At 41.9% G+C, this 24,279-nt stretch overlaps 1 protein-coding gene across 3 annotated transcripts in view; it reads right to left on the bottom strand.

Moving 5' to 3' along the window:
• Nucleotides 1–9,160: 9,160 nt before the first annotated feature.
• The window catches only part of dag1 (dystroglycan 1), a 153,489-nt gene continuing 138,370 nt past the window's right edge, over nucleotides 9,161–24,279 (bottom strand). For all 3 annotated transcript variants that reach the window (XM_059944442.1, XM_059944446.1, XM_059944443.1), the window contains one exon: nucleotides 9,161–13,264. In XM_059944442.1, the coding sequence (XP_059800425.1) occupies nucleotides 10,865–13,264 (2,400 nt within the window). In that variant the 3' untranslated portion in view covers nucleotides 9,161–10,864. The remainder of the gene's footprint in view (nucleotides 13,265–24,279) is intronic.

Below are 24,279 nucleotides of genomic sequence, written 5' to 3'. Positions count from 1 at the left end.
TCTTAGGGATAGGATATATAAGTATTTGGAAACCTATGGCCTAATTAGCGTGAGCCACCATTGCTTCGTGTGGGGCAAGTCATGCCTTACCAACTTGATCGAGCTTTTTTTGACAAGGTGTGAAGAGCTTGATGAAGGTGTGGCCTTTTATATATCGGTGAGACCTGACGCAGACTGGGAGACCGTTTCGCTGAACACCTATGCTCGGTCCGCCAGAGAAAGCAGGATCTCCCAGTGGCCACACATTTTAATTCCATATACCATTCCCGTTCTGATATGTCTATCCATGGCCTCCTCTACTGTCAAGATGAAGCCACACTCAGGTTGGAGGAACAACACCTTATCTACCGGCTGGGTAGCCTCCAACCTGATGGCATGAACATTGACTTCTCTAAGTTCCGTTAATGCCCCTCCCCTTCTTACCCCATCCCTGATATATTTAGTTTTTTTCCTCTCTCTGCCTGTTCTCCATCTCCCTCCGGTGCGCCCCTCCCCCTTTCTTTCTCCCCAGGCCTCCCGTCCCATGATCCTTCCCTTCTCTAGCTCTGTATCCCTTTTGCCAATCACCTGTCTGGCTCTCAGCTTCACCCCACCCCCTCTGGTCTATCATTTCACATATTCCCCTCCCCCTCCTACTTTCAAATCTCTTATTATCTTTCCTTTCAGTTAGTCCTGACGAAGGGTCTCGGCCCGAAACTTCGACAGCGCTCCTCCCTATAGATGCTGCCTGACCTGCTGCGTTCCACCAGCATTTTGTGTGTAGAGCAGTAGATGTTATCTAGTAATGTGTTTGATATAGTCCCTCAGGGGAGGCTAATCCAGAAGATTACAATTTGCACGAATTGGCTGTTTGGGTTCAGAACTGGCTTGCGCAAAGAAGGTAATAGTCGAAAGGACTTATTCAAGTTGGTAGTGTTCTGCAGGGACCTGTGCTGCTGTTTGTGATGTACATAAGTGACAGATGAAAATGTAGATGCAAGTTTGCGGATGGTACCAAGATTGGTGGAGTTGTGGATAGTGTAGAACATTTGTCAAGAATACAATTTGCAAGAGACCAGTTGCAGGTATGGACAGAGATATGGCAGGCTGAGTTTAACCCAGATAAACGTGAGCTTGCAAGGAAACAGCACACTGTTGAGGGAGATCTTGGGGTCCAAGCTTGTAGTTCCTTGAAAGTAGCTACACAGGTTGCTGGGTGGTTAAGGAGTCTCATGGAATGCTTGGTTTTATTAGTCAAGGCACTGTATTCAAAAGTCAAGAGGTTATGTTGCAACTTTATAGTACCCTGGTTAGGCACATCTCCAATATTGCATACAGTTCTGGTCACCCCACTATAGGAAGGATAGAACATAGAAATGGTGGGGCTTTGGAGAGGGTGCAGAAGAGGTTTACCAGGATGATGCCTGGTTTAGAGGGAATGCGCAATCATGAGAGGCTGGACAAACTCGAGCTGTTAACCTTGGAGTGGCTGAGGGGAGATCTGATAGAGATCTATAAGATTATGAGAGGCATAGAATGAGTAGACAGGGAGCATCTGTTTCCCAGGGTAGGAAGTCTAATACCAGAGGGCATGCATTGATGGTGGTGAGAGGAGATAGGGTCAAAGGTGATGTGATGGCTGTTATTTACTCAATAGAGGCTTTTAAGAGATGTTTAGATAGGCACATGAATACAAGGAAGATGGAGGGACATGGACATTGTGTAGGTAGGAGGGCTAGTTTTAAGGTTTTTAATTTACTTTTAGCTGGTTTGGCACATTGTGGGCCGAAAGTTCTGCTCCTGTGCTGTACTATTTTATATTCCACGTGTCTCTGCTGACCATGATGCTGATCTAACTAATCTCATTTGCCTGCACATGTCCTTCTCCCTCCACTCCCTGCCTGTTCAAATGCCTCTTGCCTCTGCTACTACCACCTGATCTGGTTGCGTCTTCACTATCTTGCTTTGTAAATATCCTTTAAAAGGTCTAGAACACGTTTCTGTAACCAGAGGGATATCCATTTAAAGCAGATGTAGTAATTTTTACCAGGGTGGTAAATTTCTGGAATTTGTTACCCCAGGCAGCTATGGAAGCCAGGTCATTGGGTGTATTTAAGGCAGAGATTAATAGGTTCTTTAATGGACAGGGCATCAAAGGTTACAGGGAGAAGGCCAAAGAGTGGGGCTGAAGAGGGGAACAAATGATCAGCCGTGATCCTGATGGCCAAATGGCCTAATTCTGCTCCTACATCTTATGGTCTAAAATTTTCCCTTCTTAGTTTAAACTTATGTCCTCTAGTATTTGTCATGTTCACACTGTAAAAGACATTCTATCTACCCTATCTATGCCTCTCATTTTATATAATGCTACCAGCTTTCCTGTTTGCATTGACACTCCCTCTCGTAAGCAATAGTCTCCTATCAGAGGATCCAGATAGGTGACTGGGCAGTTGTATTCAAGTTCAATTTCAAGTTTAATTGTCATTCAACCATACACATGAATACAACCAAATGAAACAGTGTTCCATTTGGAACAAGGTGCAAAGCAAAGGACCAAATAATTACAATAGCAGAAAAAAAGTTACAAAAAATATAAAAATGTAGCCTTTGGATTATCACTGGATTCAAATCACACCATGGCAGATGACTAAGTTGAATTAGAATCCTGGAACGATGGCCATGAAAACGCTTGTCCCGTAAGGGAGGAAAACCCCCATCCTTACCTGATCTGGATGACATTACTTCAGACCCACAGCAAAGTAGTTGACTTTTAATTGCGCTCTGAAATGGCCCAGCAATGCATTCCATTAGATAGCCAGGAACTGCAGCAGCTCACCACCACCTTCTCCAGGGCAATTAGAGGTGCTCATCTTGGAATGAGTTAAGAAGCCACATCCTGATGTACCTCTTTTGCACCCTCCCCAAGTCCTCCACATCTTCCTTACAGTGTGCCAACCAGAACTGTACACAACACTCAAAAGTGAAGTTTTACAGCTGCAACAATACTTTTCAATCTTTGTGCTTAATACCCCAACCAATGAAGGACCTTGCCACATGCCTTCTTTACTTGCGTTGCCACTTTCAGACTTGCAGCTCAAGATGCTCCTGTCCGTCAGTGTATCCAAGGGCCCTGTATTTTCCTCTTGCATTCAACCTCCCAGGTTGCATAACCTCACACTTGCCCAGATTACATTCCATTTGCCACCTCTCTGCTCACCTTCAATTAATCTTTATCCTGATGTATCTTTAGATAACCTTCTTCACTATCCACAACTCCACCAAATCAATTGTACTGAGATAAACTGGGAAGAGGAATCAGGAGTGTGATAAAATTACAAGCTGTGTGTTTTTTAATCCCAGTACAAAGTAGAGTAATGAATGGTCACTGCCGGATTTACTAAAGTAAAGTGAACCTGAAGGGTTGGGGAACATTTATCACACACAAAGTGACAATTACTGAAAACAATTATAGGTAAGATGCATAGAAGAAAACATCAGGTTGTAATGCAAATAATTAAAAAGATGAAACTACAGAAAAAGATTCAAATTAATTACAATGGATAAGACAACAAAGGGAAATTCTAGATGATTAGGGAAGTGGTGACACAAGACAAAGGCAGAGAGACAATATAATAGTTAGATTTTTTGACACACCTGACAACTTAAGGTATTCCAGAACCACAAATTTCAGGTTGGGATAGGTTTGCGAAGTTCCAGAGGCAGTGACAAGTAAATAGTAGTTGTTAATTACTTTTATATAACTTAGCACAATCTATGGCAATCGATACATTGATTAAATGTTTGAGGTGTAGTAGTTTGAAAAGGGGCAGGTATGAAGTAGATGGAAAACTGTGTCACTGAAGAACAAGATGAGCAGGCCATGCAGTATATGGACAAAAATACAGTTGAGATTTCGGGCCGAAACCCTTCAGCAGGACTGAAGAAAAGCTGAGGCATAGTTTTAAAAGTTGGGGAGAGGGGAGAGAGAAATGCCAGGAGATAGGTGAAACCTGGAGGGGGAAGAATGAAGTAAAGAGCTGGGAAGTTGGTGAAAGAAGGTCATGGAAGAAAGAAAAAAGTTGGGGAGGAGCACCAGAGGGAGGCAATGGGCAGACAAGGAGATAAGATGAGAGAGGGATAAGGGGATGGGAAATGGTGAAGGGGGTTGGGGTGGGGGACATTACTGCAAGTTTGAGAAATTGATGTTCATGCCATCAGGTTGGAGGCTACCCAAATGGAATACAAGGTGTTGTTTCTCCAACCCAAGTGTGGCCTCATCACAGCAGTGGAGGAGGACACAGATGATCATATTGGAATTAAAATGGGTGGTGTTATGAATGTACCACAGCTCTGAGGGGCCGAAGGGTGCGGGGTAGCCCCCTCCTTTGTGAGAATCACAAGATCACTATTGAGTCAGTTCAGGAGACCCAGGAAATGAGAGACACACGTTTGGAATGTCTTGACACCCACCCCCCCCCCCCGGCGATATAAAGCTACGGGAAACGGCCATTGTCTCTTGGAGACGGAATTGTGTATTAAAATACTGTGCTTCGTGGAAGCCCTCAGGCAAAGTGGGCTGGTTGGTGGAGGGATTGCATCATCACTACCTGATTGACAAGTGCGACCCTGTGAGTCAGGATAAAAGAGGGTCTGTGGGAACAGCCCCTCAGACGCACCAGAAGAAACGCTAGCGATCCCATAATAGCGAAAGCCAGTGGGAAGGCCACGTGTGTCCAGTTCCATTTGCCCCGGAATCGGTGTGCCTTTACCACGGAAGAACGGTTTTTAGCTAACAATGGGGAAATCAACTCCCAACGACTCTCGAAGGATTGACATCATAAAACGAAAGGGCAAGTTTTAACCCGTCTTTCTCTCAAACCAAAACGCTGCAGCTTGAAGGAACTAAAGTGACTTTTATATTTCCATCAGACAATACATTATCCCCTAGACAACGATAGAGCTATTTCTTATTATTATTAGACCTGCGCTTTTAGATTTAGTATTGACGACGTATATTATCTGTATGTTTGCATTGATATTATTTTGTGTATTTTTACCAATAAATTCTGTTAAAAATAGTACCATCAGGCTTCAATGGACCTCTCTATCTTTGCTGGCAAGTGACCCAGTTACGGGGTACGTAACAGTGGCCACTGGGAAATCCCAGTGCTGGTGGAGTGTAGATGCTCAGCAAAGCGGGCTCCCAACCTGTGTTGGATCTCACCGATATACAGGAGGCCGAACTGGGAGCACTGAAAACAGTAAATGAACCCAACAGACTCACAGGTGAAGCGTTGCCTCACCCGAAAAGGCTGCCCGGGTATTAATTGTGGGACAGATATTCATAAGTTACCTTTGTATGCAGATGATTTATTATTATTCATTTCTAACCCCAGAAATCTATTCTATCATCGTTGGCTCAATTTAGTGATTTTTCTGGGTATAGGTTAAATCTTAATAAGAGTGAATTGTTTCCTTTGAATAGACAGGTCCCAATTTATGGAAATTTACCTTTTAAATTAGTTAATGACTCTTATTTACTTAGGGATTAAAATCACAAAAAACCATAAAGACTTATTTAGGGTTAATTTTGTACCCTTAATTGATCAGATTAGATGCTTGTTTACTAAGTGGTCACCGTTATCTTTATCTCTGATAGGTAGGATTAATGCTATTAAGATGGTTATTTTACCTAAGTTTTATATATTTTTCAAGCGGTACCAATTTTTATTCCGAAATCTTTTTTTACTAATGTTGATTCAAAAATTTCCTCATATATATAGCAGAATAAAAATCCCAGGTTAGGTAAAATATACTTACAGAAGGCAAAGAAGGAAGGTGGGTTAGCATTACCTAATTTCAGATTTTATTATTGGACAGTTAATATTAGATATTTGTTATGTTGGTTGAAAGACTGGGATGGATCTTTTAGCCCTCATTGGGTGAGTTTGGAAATTAAATTGGTACCAGGTTATGCACTGGGTTCTATTTTAGGGACTTCTCTCCCTTTTGCTCTTTCTAAATTGCCGAAACGAATTGACAACCCAATAGTTAAACATACTTTACGTATATGGTTTCAATTTCGGAAATTTTTTGGGTTGACTCAGTTTGTTTTAAATATTCCTATTGTATCTAATTGTTTTTTCCACCCTTCAATTATAGACCAAGCTTATTCGGCTTGGAAGACTGAGGGATTACTACGATTTTCTGATTTATTTTTGGACAACTGTTTTATGTCTTTTGAGCAATTATCTAATAAATATAATTTGCCTAGATTTCATTTTTTTAGATATTTACAGATTAGGCATTTTTTAAATACTGTACTTCCTACTTTTCCAAATTTTGTGTCTTCAGATATTTTGGAGAGTTTGTTTGAATTAAACCCTTTTCAAAAAGGGCTTATATCAAAACTTTATAATATAATTATGAAGATACATTCAGAGCCCCATTATAAGACAAAAAATGATTGGGAAAGAGAGCTTAATCTTATTATTCCTATTGAGAATTGGGATAGAATTCTTCAATTAGTTAATACATCAATGTGCCAAACATTCATTAATACAGTTTAAGGTCGTACATAGGGCCCATATGTCCAAGGATAAATTAGCTCATTTTTATTCTTATATAAATCCTATTTGTGATAGATGTCAATCTGAAGTAGTGTCTTTAACTCATATGTTCTGGTCATGTCCGCTTTTGAAAAAATATTGGAAAGATATTTTTGATATTATCTCTGCGGTATTGAACATTGATTTACAACCCCATCCTATTACCGCAATTTTTGGTTTACCAATGATGGACTCACTTCATTTATCTTCTTCCGCCTGTCGAATGATTGCGTTTCTTACTCTAATGGCTAGAAGATCTATTTTGCTGAATTGGAAGGAAATTAATCCTCCCACTGTATTTCATTGGTTTTCTCAAACTATGTTATGTTTAAATTTAGAAAAAATTAGAAGTGGTGTATATGATACTTCTATTAAATTTGAAAAGATATGGAGACCATTTATTCAATATTTTCATATGATGTAATATGACCCTGTTTCAAGCCTATTTGATTTTCCAGCTTTAATTTTATATATGTTGAGAGGATCGGAGTTGACGACACTGATGATTATGTATTCTTGTGAGATATTATAAACAGCCCTTTTTTTTCTTTTTCCAGTTTTTCTTTCTCCTTTTCTTTTTTTGCTTTTTTTTTCTTTATTAAAAATTAGATTATTAGTTTAGTTTTTTTTGCATAATATTTTTTCTTCTTTTTTCTGTTTTTTTATATTATATATTATGATATACCCAGATTTACCTTGTTCATATATATACACTGTATCATTCATGATTTTATTATACTCATTTATACTGTAATCATTGCTTATGTATTCTTTCATGCGCAATGGAAATGTGTATGTTTGTAATCCCATTACCTATATATCAATTGTATTTTGTTCATATTATCAATAATAATAAAAAGATTGGGGGAAAAAAAGGCTGTTTAGGGCCCTGGATGGTAGCAAGGGAGGTTGTATAGGGGAAGGTGTAGCACTTGTTCCGCTTGCAAGAATAAGTGCCAGGAGGGAGATCAGTTGGGGGGGGGGGGGGGGGGAGTGAAAGGTATGCTTGGTGCTGGAATCCAGTCAGAGAATTATGTGCTGGACGCGGAGGCTGGTGGGGTGGCAGGTGAAGAAAGAGGATCCCAATACTGATAGGGTGGTGGGCGGATGGGGAAAGAGCATGCAATGGAAGAGATGCGGTTGAGGGTAGTGTTGATGGTGGAGGAAGGGAAGCCCTTTTCTTTGAAAAAGGACAGCTCCTTCATTCTAGAATGAAAGGCCTCATCCTGAGAGCAGATGTGGAGGAGACAGAGGAATTGATAAAAGGCGATGGTGTTTTTACAAGTAGCAGGGTGGGATGACGTCTAGCCAAGGTAGCTGTGAGTCTGTGGTTTTGTAATAGACATCGATGGAAAAGCTGTCTCTGGAGATACAGACAGTGAGATTGAGAAATGGAAGGGAGGTATTGGAAATGGACCAGGTGAACCTGGGGGCAAGGTGAAAGTTGGAGGTAAAATGGATGAAGTAGACGAGTTCAGCACAAGTGCAGGAAGCAGCACCAATGCAGTCGCCGATGCAGCATAGGAAAAGTGCGGGATGGTCACCAGTGTAGGCTTGGAACATGGACAGTTCCACGTAGCCGTCAAACAGGCAGGCATAGCTGGGACCCATGCGGGTGCTTGTGGCTACACCTTTTGTTTGAAAGAAGTGGAAGGAGCTAAAGGGCAAAATAACTATTTAGTGTGAGGAGAAGTTCCGCTAGGCGGAGGAGAGTGGTGGTGCAGGCGAACTAGTTAGGTCTGGTGTCCAGAAAGAAACAGGGAGCTTTGAGGCCTTTCCTTCCTGGTGGGGGATGGACTGGGCATCCAGAGTAAAAATATGATGGGGGCCAGGGAACTTGAAATCCTTGAAAAGATCAAGAGTTTGTGAGGTGTCACGGATTAAGGTAGGAAGGGACTGAACTAGGAGGGATAAAACAGAGTCGAGGTATGACTATAGGAGTTGAGTGGGGCAGGAACAAGCTGAAACAACAGGTCTCCCTGGACAAGCAGGTTTGTGGGTTTTGTGTAGGAGGTAGAAACGGGAGGTGCGGGTTGTGGGAACTATGAAGTTGGTGGCGGTGGATGGGAAATCCCCAGAGGCAATAAAGTTGGTGATGGTGTGGGAGACAACTGAATGTAGTTTTCTTTGGATTCAGATGACATCATTAGACAGCATATTGCTGCACCTCCAGCCTCTACCCAAGTAAAGACAACTGCATAATTGCTCTGTTAATCACACATGAAATTAGCATTGCTTTAGGTGACTGGTACTGACATCAAACATCGTTTTTACAGTGCAAATTCTTTCATCCATTGCATTTGCTGGAGAAATAACCCAGATTTATCTTAGTGATTCTGTATTGTACAATTTATGAGATCTGCCTTATTTAGTTTCTTTAAATGGACTAAGTTTTAATCGCTAAAATAGACTTCACTGCAAGTCTTGCCTAACTCAACGGCTAACACAGCGAAGGCAACAAGCACGGTAACTGAACCTGTTATTTTATCCCACTAGTCTAGATTAAAGTTCTACTTTAGGCAGAAGGGTCCCTGATTGCACCATTCCTTACAAGAAACAGAAATATAAATCAGTTTGGTGAAAACACATTTTAATACAAGACTTCCAACATACAGTGCCTAGTGGCATAAATAAAATGTTCACTAATAACTGTAAAAAGTAAAATTGCTAACAATGCATTATTCTGTTTTGATTTGCCCACCAATCACCGTGACAATGGATGAATCAGATCTTTCTGGCCAATGCAGATCCAAGCGCTCATGTGGGGCATGCGCGCCATGTTCTATTATGGCTTCAAGATCCCATGGTGTGCACATTAAGCCAGTCCTAAAGTCGGACCACCCAAGCCAGTGTAGCACACAATTATTGCAATGGTTTTTTTGAGTCCAAGTTTCAAATACCATCTCTTTGTAGTTCAGTCCAGTAAAATATGGTAGGCATCACACCTATATGATATCCTGTGAGAATAATCATCTTTAAAAATAAAAGCAGTAATTTCTTTTTTTTAAAAACCTTCTAAATTAAAATTTATAAGGTGATCTATGAAAAAAGATAGATAGAGAGCAAGAAGAAAAAAATCAAAACCAATTTCATTTTAATAATTCCTAAGAAGCCAAGCGTTTACAAATTGCAGTATGCTTTTAATAAAAGGATTGAGGCTGTATCAAAAATTTAGTAAAAAAATTAGATTGAATTTTTTTATTTTAATCATTTCTGGCTGACTAGAATATAATCTATCATAAGACCCCTGTCTGTCTGCAGCCAAGCAGCTGATAGGAGTAGCAGGACTCGACAAATGGGCAAATTTATACGAACTGCACAGATCAGAGAGCGTGCGCAAGCGGGGGGGAGGGGGGGGCGGGGAGAGTGCGCGAGCGGGGGAGAGAGAGAGAGAAGAGAGACAGAGCAGAGCATGAAATGTGTTGCAAATGAGAAATGAAGGAAGAGGTCAGGGAGATAGGAGACATGCAAGGATGTGAGGAGGCAGAAGATGAAGGACATACCAAATTTGAGCGTACAACGCAAAAGATGAACAGTGTTGCTGTGCAGGGTGCCAGGTAGCTTTGCAGGAGCATTCAGCACTAGATGCACTAAAGAACTGATGGCAGGCAAAGGGAAGGTGTTAGAGAACCGTAAACAAAGGCCTGACAGCAAGAAATGATGACGAGTAGAACCAAGGTTAACAAGGTGTCCCAAAAGCCAGAGCAGAGTAAAGTTGTATCTTAAAACAATCAACATGGCCAAACTAGAAGTATAAGTTTAGGTACAGTGGATTAAATGTAAAACAAACTGATTTCAGTACAGTCTCTGACATTTACATTAGGCTACCATTTTGTTATACTTCTGTTGCTAGACACGTGTGAATAGAAAACAGTACAATTAGTGTTAAAGGCAAACTGTATCAAACATCCCCAGTGCTGCCCGTGGTCTCTTTAGCATTTTAAAACAAATGTTCTGAAGCCTGCAGTTACAAGGTACATAGGAGATCAAGGAAACAATGCTGACTGGTGGAGATCATCCGCCAAGCCAGGGAGATCAACAGCGTTAGGTGCTGCAGTGAAACTCCAGCAATTCTTTGCTTCCGAACCAACAGACCCAGTGCTCGAAAAAATTAAAAAATGCAGCAGGCTTCCATTCCTACAGACAACACTGAGTGGAGGAGAGGTGGGTTGGAGAGGGGAAGGGAAAAGCATAGGGATATGGGGGTGGGAAGATGCATGGGATGGGGAGGTGGGGGGGGTGGGGGGGAGAACCTGGAACCCGCGGTCCCTGAAACATTAGGGTGGGACATAGGGAGGTGGGGATCTGTAAGGGGTCATGTTCTTTGGACGGCAGCCTTTCCCTTCCATTGGTGCTGTGAAGGGTGGTGGAGGCTGGTAGGGAGGTGCATTAGGGTCCTCTTCTCTCAGAGGTGTATATTCACCAATCAAATCCTGGCCCAGAGGGATAGCCTCATGGCCAGACTGGCTGGGGTACTCTGGAGGAGGAAGAGGGGGCTTTTCTTCCTGGAGGATGAGTGGCACGCTCGATGAAGGAGGGGGCTTGGAGTCATCGAGTTCATCGGCAAAGATGATGGGAACGCCCTTTTTGATGAAGGTGGCTTGGTCCTCAATGGTGAGCTTGCCTTTCCGCTTCTTACGGTAGCAGATCATAGCGATGATGCCAGCGATGAGGAGGATGGCGGCTACCACCACTGCGGGGATGACAGTATGTAGGTACACATCATCGTTGCTGGTCCTGGACGGTGCTTCACCTGGAGCAACAGCCACGGTGGGCTCCAGTGGGATTGCCTTGTACTGGACCACTGGAACAAACTGGATGTTCTTGCAGCTCCCTGTCCCCGTCACAGAGACATTCAAGGGTGAGAACTCTGGTGCCATGGCGCTCACAAAGATCTGAGTCGGGTTGCCAGCGTCATCTGCCACACGGCTGCTGAGTGAGCGGATCTGCTCCTCTGGGCAGGGTTCCAGTGGCAGAGTGTTGTTTGTCCACTCCACCACAATGGAGCCCTTGGAGATGCTGTGCAAGGTCACGCTGCTGCTGTTGCGATCGTTGAAAGCATAGGCCAGCTTCTTGATCAATTGGATCTTCTTGTTGACATCGTTGGTCACCTTGCGGTGATCGCCGTGGAAACGGGCAGCAAATTTGACGCTGGACTTGCCACCATGAGGCCGGCTGTGCACGTGGACCTCGAAGGCGTCCACAGCGGTCAGGCCACCCTTGTCTGCAGCGTGCATGAAGTACTCGTGCTTTCCCTCGTGGTCAGAGTCCGGTAAGCCATAGAGTAACTGGCTGGTGCTGTTGAACTTCACCCACGAGCTCTCACTCAGGGGCTGCTGCTCCTTGAGTTTGAGGGTCAGCTGCAGCTGATCAGTGGTGCCATCCTCGTAATCAAAGAAAGTGTCGGATGGGATCTTAACCTCGAAGTAGGTACCAACCCATGAGTCCACACGGTCAATGTGATTCATGCGCTTGGGCGGCCGGTTATCAGGGATAGTCACCCGGCCGGGCCTGGTGACGTGGTCGGGGCTGGTTGTGCGCCTGGTGGGCGGTGAGGTAGTTTGCAGCTTGGTGGTGGACGGCCTGGCAGTGACACGGGGCGCTTTGGTCCGCACCTTCGTTTTCCTGGTGCTTGCCGTCATGGTGGTTGGGGTTGTGACCTGTGGCTTCAAAGTGGTGACCCGAGGCTTCTTGGTTGTGCGTGGGAACGGCACAGCAGTGGGCTCCACGTAACCTGGCCTCGTGGCGGTGGGCTCGATCTGACCAGGCACCGTTGTACTCGATTTCTCCTGCGCCCTTGTTGGTTGCACTGGACCCAGCGTGGGTGTGTGGGTAATTGTATCCTTTGGTCTCACAGTCTTGATGGGTCTGCTTATCAATGGCTTTCTGATGGGTGGGGCCACTCTGTCAGTGGTGGGTGCAATAACGGGAGAGGTGGGCGTAGGGACTATACGGCTGGGAGGTTCTTTAACAGCGGTTGTTGGTGGCAGGGCCACAATGATGGGTGTTGGCGTGGGATTAATCTGCCTCCGTATTCTCTTTGGCACTTGCAGCTTCTTGTTGGCAATGTGCCACCCTACCACAGGATACCCGAGATGGGCTGACATAGTGCCCTCTTTAGCAGGGACCTCCACACTGCTGATATTCGGCACGTTGTTCTGATTTAAGAAGCAGCCAATTTTCCAGGATAACAGAGCCCCATTCTCCACGACCTTCTTGGCATTTCCAGGACCAGCCATGAAGGCAGACATGTCAAACAGGCGGTTGTTGACAACTGGAACAAGTTTCATTTGATTGAGACCTACTTCTGCAAACTTGCGCATTCTATCCAACAGTTCAATTCGTTGCTTGGCTGTCATCTTTGTTAGGTCCGCATCCAAGATTACCGTCAGAATGGTAAGTGGCTCCTCTTGTGCACAGATCATTGGTGTGACTTCATTGACCAACTGCGATGACACAGTAAGGGGTGTACTATCCAACGGATCATCTGGCAGGACCTCAACAGAGAAAACATCCTCAGCAAAAGGCACCAGGGTTCCATTTGCAGCTGGTTCCATGGCGATGGCCGAGATGTAGTGAACTCCTCTGTCCGTGTCCAGTGGCAGCCCATGTAGAGAATGACTCACAGCATCCCAGTGCAGCCACGAAGGTAGAGTTTCCCTCCCAGACTCTGTGACCTATGGGATAGAAGAGAGACACCAATTTATCTGCAGTACAAGACTTTTATCTCACACAATAGAAACTGAAACCCAATCAACACTTGGTCAGTGTTCTACATAACAGGCACTTTCATTTCTTCCATTCTCCAGGTTTAGCAGCACAAACCATTAAGGCACCTCAAAACAGCCATTACACTTCTGTTTGGAAGGTGGTAGATACTGTTACTTCAACCACTATTTGAAGAGCTATGAAAAGAAAATCTTCATTCTAAAAGTTTCTTCCCCCGGCATTCTGATTATCCTCAGCCCTCTCTATCCATTACCTCAGTCATTGCACTGTAAAAACTTTAAACCACTAATTTATAATGCTATTTACTGTAAATAGTATGTTTGGTATGTATTACACACATTTCGTTTCATATCTGTACCCAACATATAATTTTATTTTTAAATAATACATATATTATTCTTTAAAACTTCTGAATATTTTTATTGGTCACACCAAAAGTAAATTTTATGATCTGAGTACATGTATGTCACCCAATACAACCCTGAGATCAATTTTCCTGCGGGCACACTCAGCAAATCTAGAGAACTGCAACTATAACAGGATTAATGAAAGATCAAGTAGAGTGCAGAAAACAAACTCTGCAAATGCAATTAAATAAATAGCAATAAATAACAAGAACATGAAATAACAAGATAAAGACTCCTTCAAGTGAGATAATTGATTATGTGAACATCTCAATGTTATCCCCTTTTGTTCAAGAGCCTGATGGCTGAGGGGTAGTAACTGTTCTGGAACCTGGGGGAGTGAGCTCTGAGGCAGAACTCCTTCTACCTGATGGTAGCATGAGAAAAGTCTGGGGGGCGGGGGGGGGGGGGGGGGGAGCGCGGTGTGAGGATATCTGATAAGATGCTGCTTCCCGACAACAGCATTTCAAGTGCTCAATGGTTGGCAGGGTTTACACACGATTTACTGGGCCAAATCCACCACTTTTTGTTGGATTTTTCGTTCAAAGGCATTGGTGTTTCCACACTAGGCTGTGATGAAGCCATTTTGGATATGGTGAATAAAGTTGATCCTTGATCTTTTTACAGAAAATATAATATGTTCAGTCAGACCTGCTGCATTACAATACAATTGCAGTGCAATACACCAACCTATGATAATTTTGCGTCATTCTGGTCACCGAGACCATTCCTCGGGCCCAGCTCCTCCCAAAACTCATCACCAGGTACGTGACCGCAACATCAAGACCATCCCCTTGATACTCTACTCCTCAGTTCCGTATCCCAAGTGCCCAGACTTCTCACATTTAACTGTCCTTTTGTAGCAATCCTAAGGTTGTGCCCGTGCTACAATTTCCAGCTCATTTCTTTACTGCCACTGAGTGCACTATCTGCCCCTCATTCTCACGCATTTGTACTGCCTGTCCCACTCTAATTTGATTCTTGGGTTCAGTTCAGAATTTTTGTTAAAATAGTTTTATATACATAAAATTTCATACAGTTTCATTTTTTGACAAATTCAGATCTCGTATAAATTGCTGACCACATTTTGGTGCAGTCAGATATTTGGGATACAAAACATGTGACATACAGTAAATGACAAACCCCAGTAATCTGGCTCAACGTTCCACAGCCCTTAGCTGACATGCAATAGCTATTCATATTCCCAACACAAATGTTACGTAAGATTCAGAGATGTGTCCCTACTGTTCCCCTACCATATATTGCCTCAATTTACAAAAATAGACATCCAGATGTCTTTTAGACAGATTTCATCCATTGATAGAAATGTGGGAAGGTATTTTTATAGTGGAACAAACTGGGGAAAGAGACCAAGTTTCGACCAAAGCTCTGTGGAATACGCCTTCTGTCTTAGAAAGGCCACCAAAGAGTAGAACTCACATCAGAATGATAACACTTCTGATAAGGCAATGTACTGTGCAGTATTTATATAATTCAGGCCACACAAAAATAATTACTACAAAGTAAAAACAGAATCTATCTGCCACTTGAAAGCAGCCCTAGTCCTTCACATTCTCTGAACAATTTCTAAAAGTCAGGATCTGTAAAAAAGGCCAGTTTTGAGACTTGATGCATTTCACATTATTTAATTTGACATGGTTCCTTGAAGTTGTTATAGCCAGATACGGTAAATATTCCCTATGGTGTGCGTCTCAAATAGCCTCTAACAACCAAGTCCAGCTCCAGGCTTTCACTTGCAGCCTAGCTACTAACCCCAATGGAACAATTACCACTGACAGAAGGAGCAATGGCAGGTTACTGGCACCTAAAACAAGTCGCTTCAGACAGATGGGACTTGTCAACCATGGTTGGCAGCTCATCTAGAGGGAAAACTGATCTCAAACTTCCACTGCCTTGTGACTATAGCCACTCATAGGGAAGGCTTCGAGAGTAAGCCCAGAGGAAAAATCTGGAGATCGTGTTCCTAAGGTAGCCCTACGCCAAGTTCAATGCTGACTGGCACTTCTGCATGCCGCTGGTGCCAAACTGTAGCGCTCTCTGCTGTTCCTTTGGATTCAACAGCCGCATGGAGAGGGAAAGCCTGCTACATGGGCAACAGCTTGCTCTCCATATCATACTGCCTGGCTTGTGTATCACATAGACAGCTGGGACGCAACATCCATGGTCAACCCTGACCTACGGAGGGCCTCTGAATTTGAGATCCTTTGGCAAAAACACTGAAAATTTAAATAAACTGTTGTCGGTCTTAAATCCACTTCATCTGTAGCATGCTGAAAAGAATATTACACATTCCTGGACCAGAATCCTACCATCTAAATCAATGCTGTATCAATGCCAACAAATTACATTTAATACAGCCAGTTGCTGATTACATTTTCACTGTTTAATCCAGCCACCCCCCAACCCTCATCCCCACCCACCCACCTTTCCCCTCCACCAACTGACTAGTAGTGTATACACAGACACAGCATTCCTATTTTAACAGAATTGCTTTTAAGTTAGATATCAAATTTGCATGTTTTTTTCGTAAGGGAAAGGTGGGAGTCATCATTTAGATGTTCAGTGCGGTCCATTGGTAATTGTACCCCCATTAGTTCTGTAAGAGTATTGATAACGTTTCCCCACAAACTAAAAACCCCTGGACATTCCCATACAACACGTATAAAAGAGCCAATGGTTCCGTGGGGGCAAAATAAGCAATATGGATCAGGAACCAGTCCCATTTGATGCCTAATTCTCAACGTTAAATATGCTCTATGACAAAATTTCAAGTGTATATACCGATGATTTGGGTTTTTCGAAGCACCGGCAGCATTATCCCAAATCGCATCCCAGTCTAAGTCTTGTCCCAATTCAGATATGTCCCTATCCCAGGCTTTCATTCCTGATGTGGGCATATATTTCTGGGAGTTTAATTTATCATAGATATATGACAATCTGTCCTGGAGCACACTGTATCCAACTTAAAATGGGATGGTCCTTTAAATCTGACCCCCCAGGGAAGCCCGTAGGCTTTACAAGCTGATCTTACTCTAAAGTAGAAGAAAAGAGAGTGTTTATCAATATTATATCGAGATACCAGTTCTTGAAAGCTAAGGATAGTACTTGCCCCATTAATATCTTGAAGTGTAGTAATACCTTTATCCTCCAAAGTTCTGTTAGTGAATGATTTCCCCCAGATAGAACATGATTACTGTTCCATAATGGAGATGATTTGCACCACACTCTTTTAAATTTTAGGAATTTTTCTGCTGCTCTAAACACTTGTAGCACTTGATTAAAATTGGACTGTAATACAAATCAAATTTTTTGGTAGACATATCTATAACGAGAAAGTTCGTCAGCCTTATTGGTGCTATTAATTCTTGTTCTATATTTTTCTATGATGAAACTTTATCCTCCTCCATCCAATAGCTAAGACATTTTAATACAAATGCCCAGTAATACAGTTTAAAATTTGGACATGCCAATCCCTATCTGACTTTTTGAATTGTAAAGCTGACCACTTTATATTGGGTCGTTTACCGTTCCAACGTAGCATAGTAGTAAAGAGTCCAGTTTTTGCGAATATCCGGCTGGAGGTGCAAATGGGAACACTGAGTTGATAAAATTAATGCGGGGTAAGATGTTCATTTTAATGACCGATACACAGGCTGTGACTGATGCTGGCAGGTGTCTTCATCTAATTTTTTCAAAATTAAAGAGTAATTTGTTTTAGCCACAGATGATAGGGAAGTATTAACTTTAATACCCAAGTAGAGGACCTGATTTGTAACCTTAATCTGGGGAGGGAGAGACACCTTACTGTTATCTGTATTAATCAGCATCAGTGCTGATTTTGACAGATTAACTTTGTATCCTAAAAGAAATCCAAATTGCTCCAGTGTTTTTAAAACATAGGGAAGAGTTTGTTGAACATTTGCCATATAAACTAATGTGTCGTCCGCATAAAGTGACATTGAATGTGATGTTGTACATATTGTAATAGGGGAGATCTGAGGAGAGTTTCTAATTAAATGGGCACGCGGTTCAATAGATACAGTAAAAATTATAGGAGACAGAGGTCCCCTTGTCGTGTGCCCCGTCCTATGTCAAATAACTCTGAGAAACTTCCTCTCACACATACCCGGACAAAAGAATAAGCATACAGTGTTTAAATTTATCGCCAAACTTAAATTCTTTTAGAACTCTCCAAAGATGTGGCCTTTCAAGGCGATCAAATGCTTTTTCAGCATCTAGATGTAGCAGCCACAGGCAGGTGGGATTTTATGTGTTGCACTCAGTACGTGTAAGAGCCAGCAAATATTATCAGATGCGAGACGTCCCCTGATAAAGCTCGTTTGATCTGTTAGACTTCTATCTAGAGTCTACTGGCTAAGACTTTGGAAAATATCTTGAGGTCGACATCTATCAAGGAGATTGGACGGTGATCGGCACACTCCAAGGGTCCTTACCGGGCTTAGGTATAACTGTGATCAGGGCTGTGTTTAGATCTCTATGGAAAGTGCCATTTCTAATAGCATAATTTAATATTTCTAACCATACTGGTCCAAGAATATCCCAAAGTGCTAGGTAAAGTTCCACAGGTATGCCACCTATACTTGGCATACGTCCCTTTATTTGTAGTTTTGACTGCTTTGGGTAGCTCATCCAGTGTAATAGGAGAGTCTAGAATTTTGATGTCCTCTAATGACAATGTAGGGAGGTCTAATCCACTAAAAAAAACACAAAATCCATAAGTCAGTCTGAGCCACTTGTATACAGTTCTTTAAAGTAATTCTTGAATGTCTTGTTTATTTCCTCTGTTGAAGATACTACTCCACGTTTAGCACACCTAGTCAGCTTTTAGCTTTCTGTTGTCTGGGTGTTAGTGTCAAAATTTGGCTCGGTCTGCTGCCTTCTGCTTAACACTTGTGTTTGGATCACATTTTCTGCCCTGTTTCTTAATAAATCATTTAATCCTGCTTGTTTTGTTTTGAGCTTGTTTTGTTGTGGTGTATTTCCTTTTGAGATCATTCTCCAAAACCTTACATCATTCTTCTAGGGTGGAAATCTTTTGAAGCAGGGTTTTATGTAGATGGGAACTGAACCAAATGGTGTTATTTCATAAGAAACCCTTGATGGAGGCCCAAACCACTGTAACATACGAAACACTATTTTTATTTAACTTTATAAATTCCGTCAGTTTTGTTCTCAGTTGTTAGAAATTTGTCATTTTTTTTTTTAGAAGGGTGGAGTTAAACCTCCACCTAGTACCTTATTTTTGATTTTATCATAATTAAAAGTAGATATAACTGGGTTGTCATCAGATAGATCCCTGGGCAAAAATTCTATTGAGTATACCAAAGGCAGCAAACCAGAGGATATTACAACGTAATCTATCTGAGAGGAAGTTTTATGTCTTGTGGAGAAGATATAGTCTTTAGCAGATGGATTATGCACCTTCCACACATCAGTTAAATTTAAATCAGTTAGAAAGAGGTTAAGTGCTTTGGAAGCAGATTCTTGAGAGCTTGATATAGTTGAGGAAGATTTATCGAGGTTATTGTTTACCAAATCATTCATGTCTGAACCAACATATAGTTGGTAGTCACATAACTTCAGCAATTGTGAGGTAATCGAGGGAAAAAATTCAGCCTCGAATATAATTGGGGCATATAGGCTAATGAATGCAACTTTTTTTTTAACCCTGAATGGATGCACAGCAAAAAGCTAGACATCCTTCATTGTCGGAGCCAGTCCTTTCAATTGATACATTAATACTATGTCTCATTAATATAACTCCTTTCGTACGAGTTCCATCAGCTGATGCCACAATGGGTTTATAAAAGCGGTTTTGAACCCTGGGAATGTCATTAGGTTTAAGATGTGTTTCCTGTAACAGCACAATATCTATTTTCTTTCTGTGTAAGAAATCCAAAACCTTTGAACACTTGTAGGGAGAGTTTAATCCTCTAACATTAAATGATACAATAGTAAGATTTTCTAATTTATCTGTGTTGTTCATCTTCCCCTGGATCTGTTATTGTAAGCTGGTGGTGGAGCCCTGAGTTACCCCCTTCCTACCCCCTTTCCCATCACCCCTCCAATTCAACCTTTTGCTTTGTAACATCTGCGAGTGTCACTTAGCAATGTCAGACACTGAGCATTAACCACCCCCTCTAGCACCAACAAATTAGAAAGGCAAAGCGGTTCCCATTGACAATCATATCAAAGAGACATGAAAAAACAGCTGGTCAAACCCATTAACCTATATAATTAAAACCATTCTATAACACCATTCTATAGTATAACACATAATCAAGACCCCAACAGCTCTCTTGCAGGAGACTGCTGCTTTAGTGGACCGTCGCTTAGTGATGATGTCAGTGACGTCTTATCTCGCGCCCAGGAATGTAAACAAGTCTACTCGAGACATAACCCGAAATGAACATGTACAACTAAAGTTATTCAGAACAAACTGTTGTTTTTCAGCTTCATTCTTGATGAAGTATGACATTTGGGTCCTTGTACTAACAAGTTAACTGAGCCATTGCCTTAAAACTCTGACCTGCAGTACTCAGAAACAAATTGGCCCCTTAATTAACTAAATACAAAAGTGCATCGAATGACTTTCCAATAAAAGAATAACCAGAAAACTTCACACCCAGGACGCTAACTTGCCCGTGCCTGTTAGATTGCGCATACCGGCTGGTTTGAACTCTTGATGCAGTTCCATCTCCTCCTGAGGGGTGTGTGGACTTTGCCCAGGGTCTTCTTCCATACCTCCCAGCATTGATGATCTCAGGGCTTCTTTTGCTTCCTCTGCCAAGTTAAACGACATCTTCATGCCCTCGATATTCACTCTCAAAATCACCGGGTATATGAGGAATGAGTCTATCCCATTCTGTCAAAGCTTAGCCCAGGAGCTGGTATCTTTCTCATTCTTACATTAGCTAACATGAATGTTGTCTATTTTGTTGAAGACCATGCTAAATTTTTTTGCATGAATGTCTGCTTGCTCCTTTAACAACCGAAGAATGTTGCCATTCTCTGCCATATGATTCTGTATGGGGTCGAGAGCCTTTTCCAGCAACTTCTTTAGCAAGTGGGCTACTGTTTCTTGTAGTGATTCCATCTCCATTGCCATTGTTTGCTTATTTAGCACAGCTATTTCCTCAGATGAATCGCTAGCTTGGTGTCGTCTGCTGGTATCTTGTTTCTTGGTTGAATTTAGATTGAGGTCATGTCTTTAGTTAGATCTTTCTCCAACACTTTTTTCTCTTTTGCTGTTTAAGAGAGGCCATTACTTAATATGCACTGATGGGTCAAAGTTAAGCTTGCCATCCTGTTTGAGGTATATACCCATTTTCTCCTGCCTAGTTCTCTGGAAGCTCAATAAAGTTTATTAACTAATTACAATACAATAACCACAATCTTAATACCTTCCTTATAGTCTTTCTGAATCCTAGTATAATGTATCTGAATGGTAATTCCCATAAAGCCAATTACATTTCACTTGTTCACTGAAAGGAATGAAGTATGGCGGTCTGGTTTATGCTTTGTGACTTCAATTCGGTAGCAAAACAGAAAGATGCTTAAAAGAAGCATTCGTAAATATCACACCCCACCTAATTCAAGAGGCATGACTGTCTTGAGAGAATCAAGGGCGAAGCCAAACCACATTAAGTAAAATAAATAAGCAAGTTGTCTTGTCTGTTTATGTAATTTGGAGTTGCACTTGGGTTTAGCTGAGAGGAATGCAAACAACTTTTATAGAAGAGAATATTTACTTTTAAAATTATTAGTTGATTTGGAATTGGATCCTACAGTCAGCTAGACGATAAGCAAACAAAAAAACTGGATGTAAAATAACTTGGCATCAAGATCTTAATTATTATTTTCCTTTCTCAATACTGCAAGTATACTGTATATAAAGTATCATTATGACTCAACTATGGCACAGAGCCAAAGGTTACACTCCAGGCTAACAGCAGAATGCTTTGGGGAAATATGAACTGTTGAAGATTCAGCTTTTCTGGATGAGATATTAGCTATGACTATATTTATCCTCTGAGGCAGGCATAACATTCCGTGACACTATTTCATAAAGATACATTCTTATTCACACTAATAATATTATCACACAACCAATACTAATGTGGATTACCTGGTCATGTCACAAAAGAAATCATGCCATGTGCTAATTAGTGCATAAATTACTCATACTTCAGAAGTATTGGATTGGTTGTACTTTCAGATGCCCAGTGCAAGGCCCTGGTAAAGGTTTCACTGCTAACGTTAAGGTCTTTCCCTGTGGAAGCAGTGTTTGGGTTATGGTTAGAGATAACAGTGCTCTGGAAGGTGAACCATCCAATCAGGAGCTTTTTTTGGTGTTCCTGACACCGGTGTGAATGGGGGTCTTTGTTTGGCGGGAGATGGAGAGAAGACACTGGAGAGAATCGGTTGTAGGATTCGAACAGGTGGGGACCGTGATTCGATGGAGCAAGGTGCTGGGGTCTACTGAGGATCCAACTTGTGCACATTTGACTATTTAATTATAATGGGCCCTTTTTGTCTTTTTTTCTCTTTACTAACCGATTAGTTAACATCCATAAACTCCATTAATCATATGCAAGTGTGCTGTCTATAATTCTTGGCACCAAGTTTTAACAGGGTCGCAAACTACACAGCGTTCTCACAAACTGATTTTTGGGGTGAGAGAGCAGTCTCAGTCTCTCAGATTTGGTGGGACTGGACTGAAGGATAGGGAAAAATTGCAGTCAGTGGGATGTGATGCAGTGTAAAAAGGGGGACAAAAATCAAACAGGGTGGGCATCACTGAGTCATGGCTGAAAGAAAATTATGGATGGGAGCTTTACATTCAAAGATACACATTGTATCAAAAGGACAAGTAGACAGAGGGTGTAGAGTTACTCTGTTGGTAAAAAAAATTAAATCCTTAGAAACAGGTGACATACCTGTTGAATGATGTAAAAGCCTTTGGATAAAGTTAAAATTGCAAGGGTCAAGGCACTAATGGGAGTTATATATGGGCCCCCAAACAGTAGCCAGGATGTGGGCTACAAATTACAATAGAAATTTGACAGAAAAGGCATGTCAAAAGGGCAATGTTAAGATAGTCATGTGGGATTTCAATGTGCAGGTAGATTGGGAAAAATCAGATTGGTGCTGGATCCAGAGAGAGAATTTGTAGAATGTCTACAAGATGGCTCTTTAGAGGAGCTGCAGTTGAGTCCACTAGGGGATCAGCTATTCTGGATTGAGTGCGAGTAATGAAATGGATTTGATTAAGGTGTTTAAGGTTTAGGAACCCTTAGGAGATAATGATCATAAGATGATAGAATTCACCCTGCAATTTGAGAAGGAGAAGCTAAAGTCAGATGCATCAGTATTACAGTGAATAAAGGGAATTAAAAATGCATGAGGGGGGAGCTGGCCAAAGTTGATTGGAAGAGGATGCCAGAAGGGATGACAACAGAGCAGCAATGGCTGGAGCTTTGGGGAGCAATTTGGAAGGCACAGGATAGATACATCCCAAAGTAGTAGTTTTCTAAATGAAGGATGACACAACAGTGGCTGATAAGGGACGTCAAAATCAACATAAAAGTAAAAGAGAGGGGATATATTAGAGCCAAAATTACTGGGAAGTTAGAGGATTAGGGAACTATCTACTTGGATGTACAGGATAAAATTGGCCAGTCAGCATGGTTTCCTCAAGGGGAAATCTTGCCTGGCAAATTGGTCCATCCTGCTTGTTACTTCTTCAAAGAATTCCAGCAAAGGAGAATCAGTGGATGTTGGGTATTTGGACTTTAAGATGACCTTTGACAAGATGCTGCACATGAGACTGCTTAATAAGTTAAAACCAATAGCATTACAGGAAAGATACTGGCATTGACAGGTGGAAAAGAGTGGAAATAAAGGGAGCCTTTTCTGAACGTCTGCCTGTGACTAGTGACAGGGTGGGGTCCACTGCTTTTTATGATGTATGTAAATGATTTGGATAACGGAATTGGCGGCTTTGTGGCCAAGTTTGCAGATGACACGACGAAAAGCGGAAGGGCAGGTAGTGTTGAGGAAGCAGAATGCTGTAGAAGGATTTACAGATTAGGAGAATGGGCAAAGTGGCAGACGGAAGTGCATAAAGGCATAGACTACTTTCTAAATGGGGAGAAAACTGAAAAATCTGAGGTGCAAAGGGACTTAGAAGTCCTCATACAGGATCCCCTAAAGGCTAATTTGCAGGTTGAGTAGGTGGTAAGGAAGACAAATGCATTGTTAGCATTCATTTTGAGAGGAATGGAGTATAAAAGCAAGGATGTAATGCTGTAGCTTTATAAGCCTCACGGACTATGAGAGTAGTTTTGGGTCCCTTATTTAAGAAAGAATGGGATGACATTGAAGAGGATTCAAAGGAGCTTCATGAGAATGATTCCAGAAAGAAAACAGTTATTTGATGAGGAGCTTTAGATAGCACTGAGCCTGTATTCACTCGGTGGTATTAGGAAGAGTGAGGGGGGAATCGCATTGAAACC

Source organism: Hypanus sabinus, chromosome 19 (assembly GCF_030144855.1).
Source record: "Hypanus sabinus isolate sHypSab1 chromosome 19, sHypSab1.hap1, whole genome shotgun sequence".
In the NCBI taxonomy this organism is placed as follows: Eukaryota; Metazoa; Chordata; class Chondrichthyes; order Myliobatiformes; family Dasyatidae; genus Hypanus; species Hypanus sabinus.
Note: the sequence above shows the minus strand (reverse complement) of the source record. Positions and strands in the feature narration are given on the sequence as shown.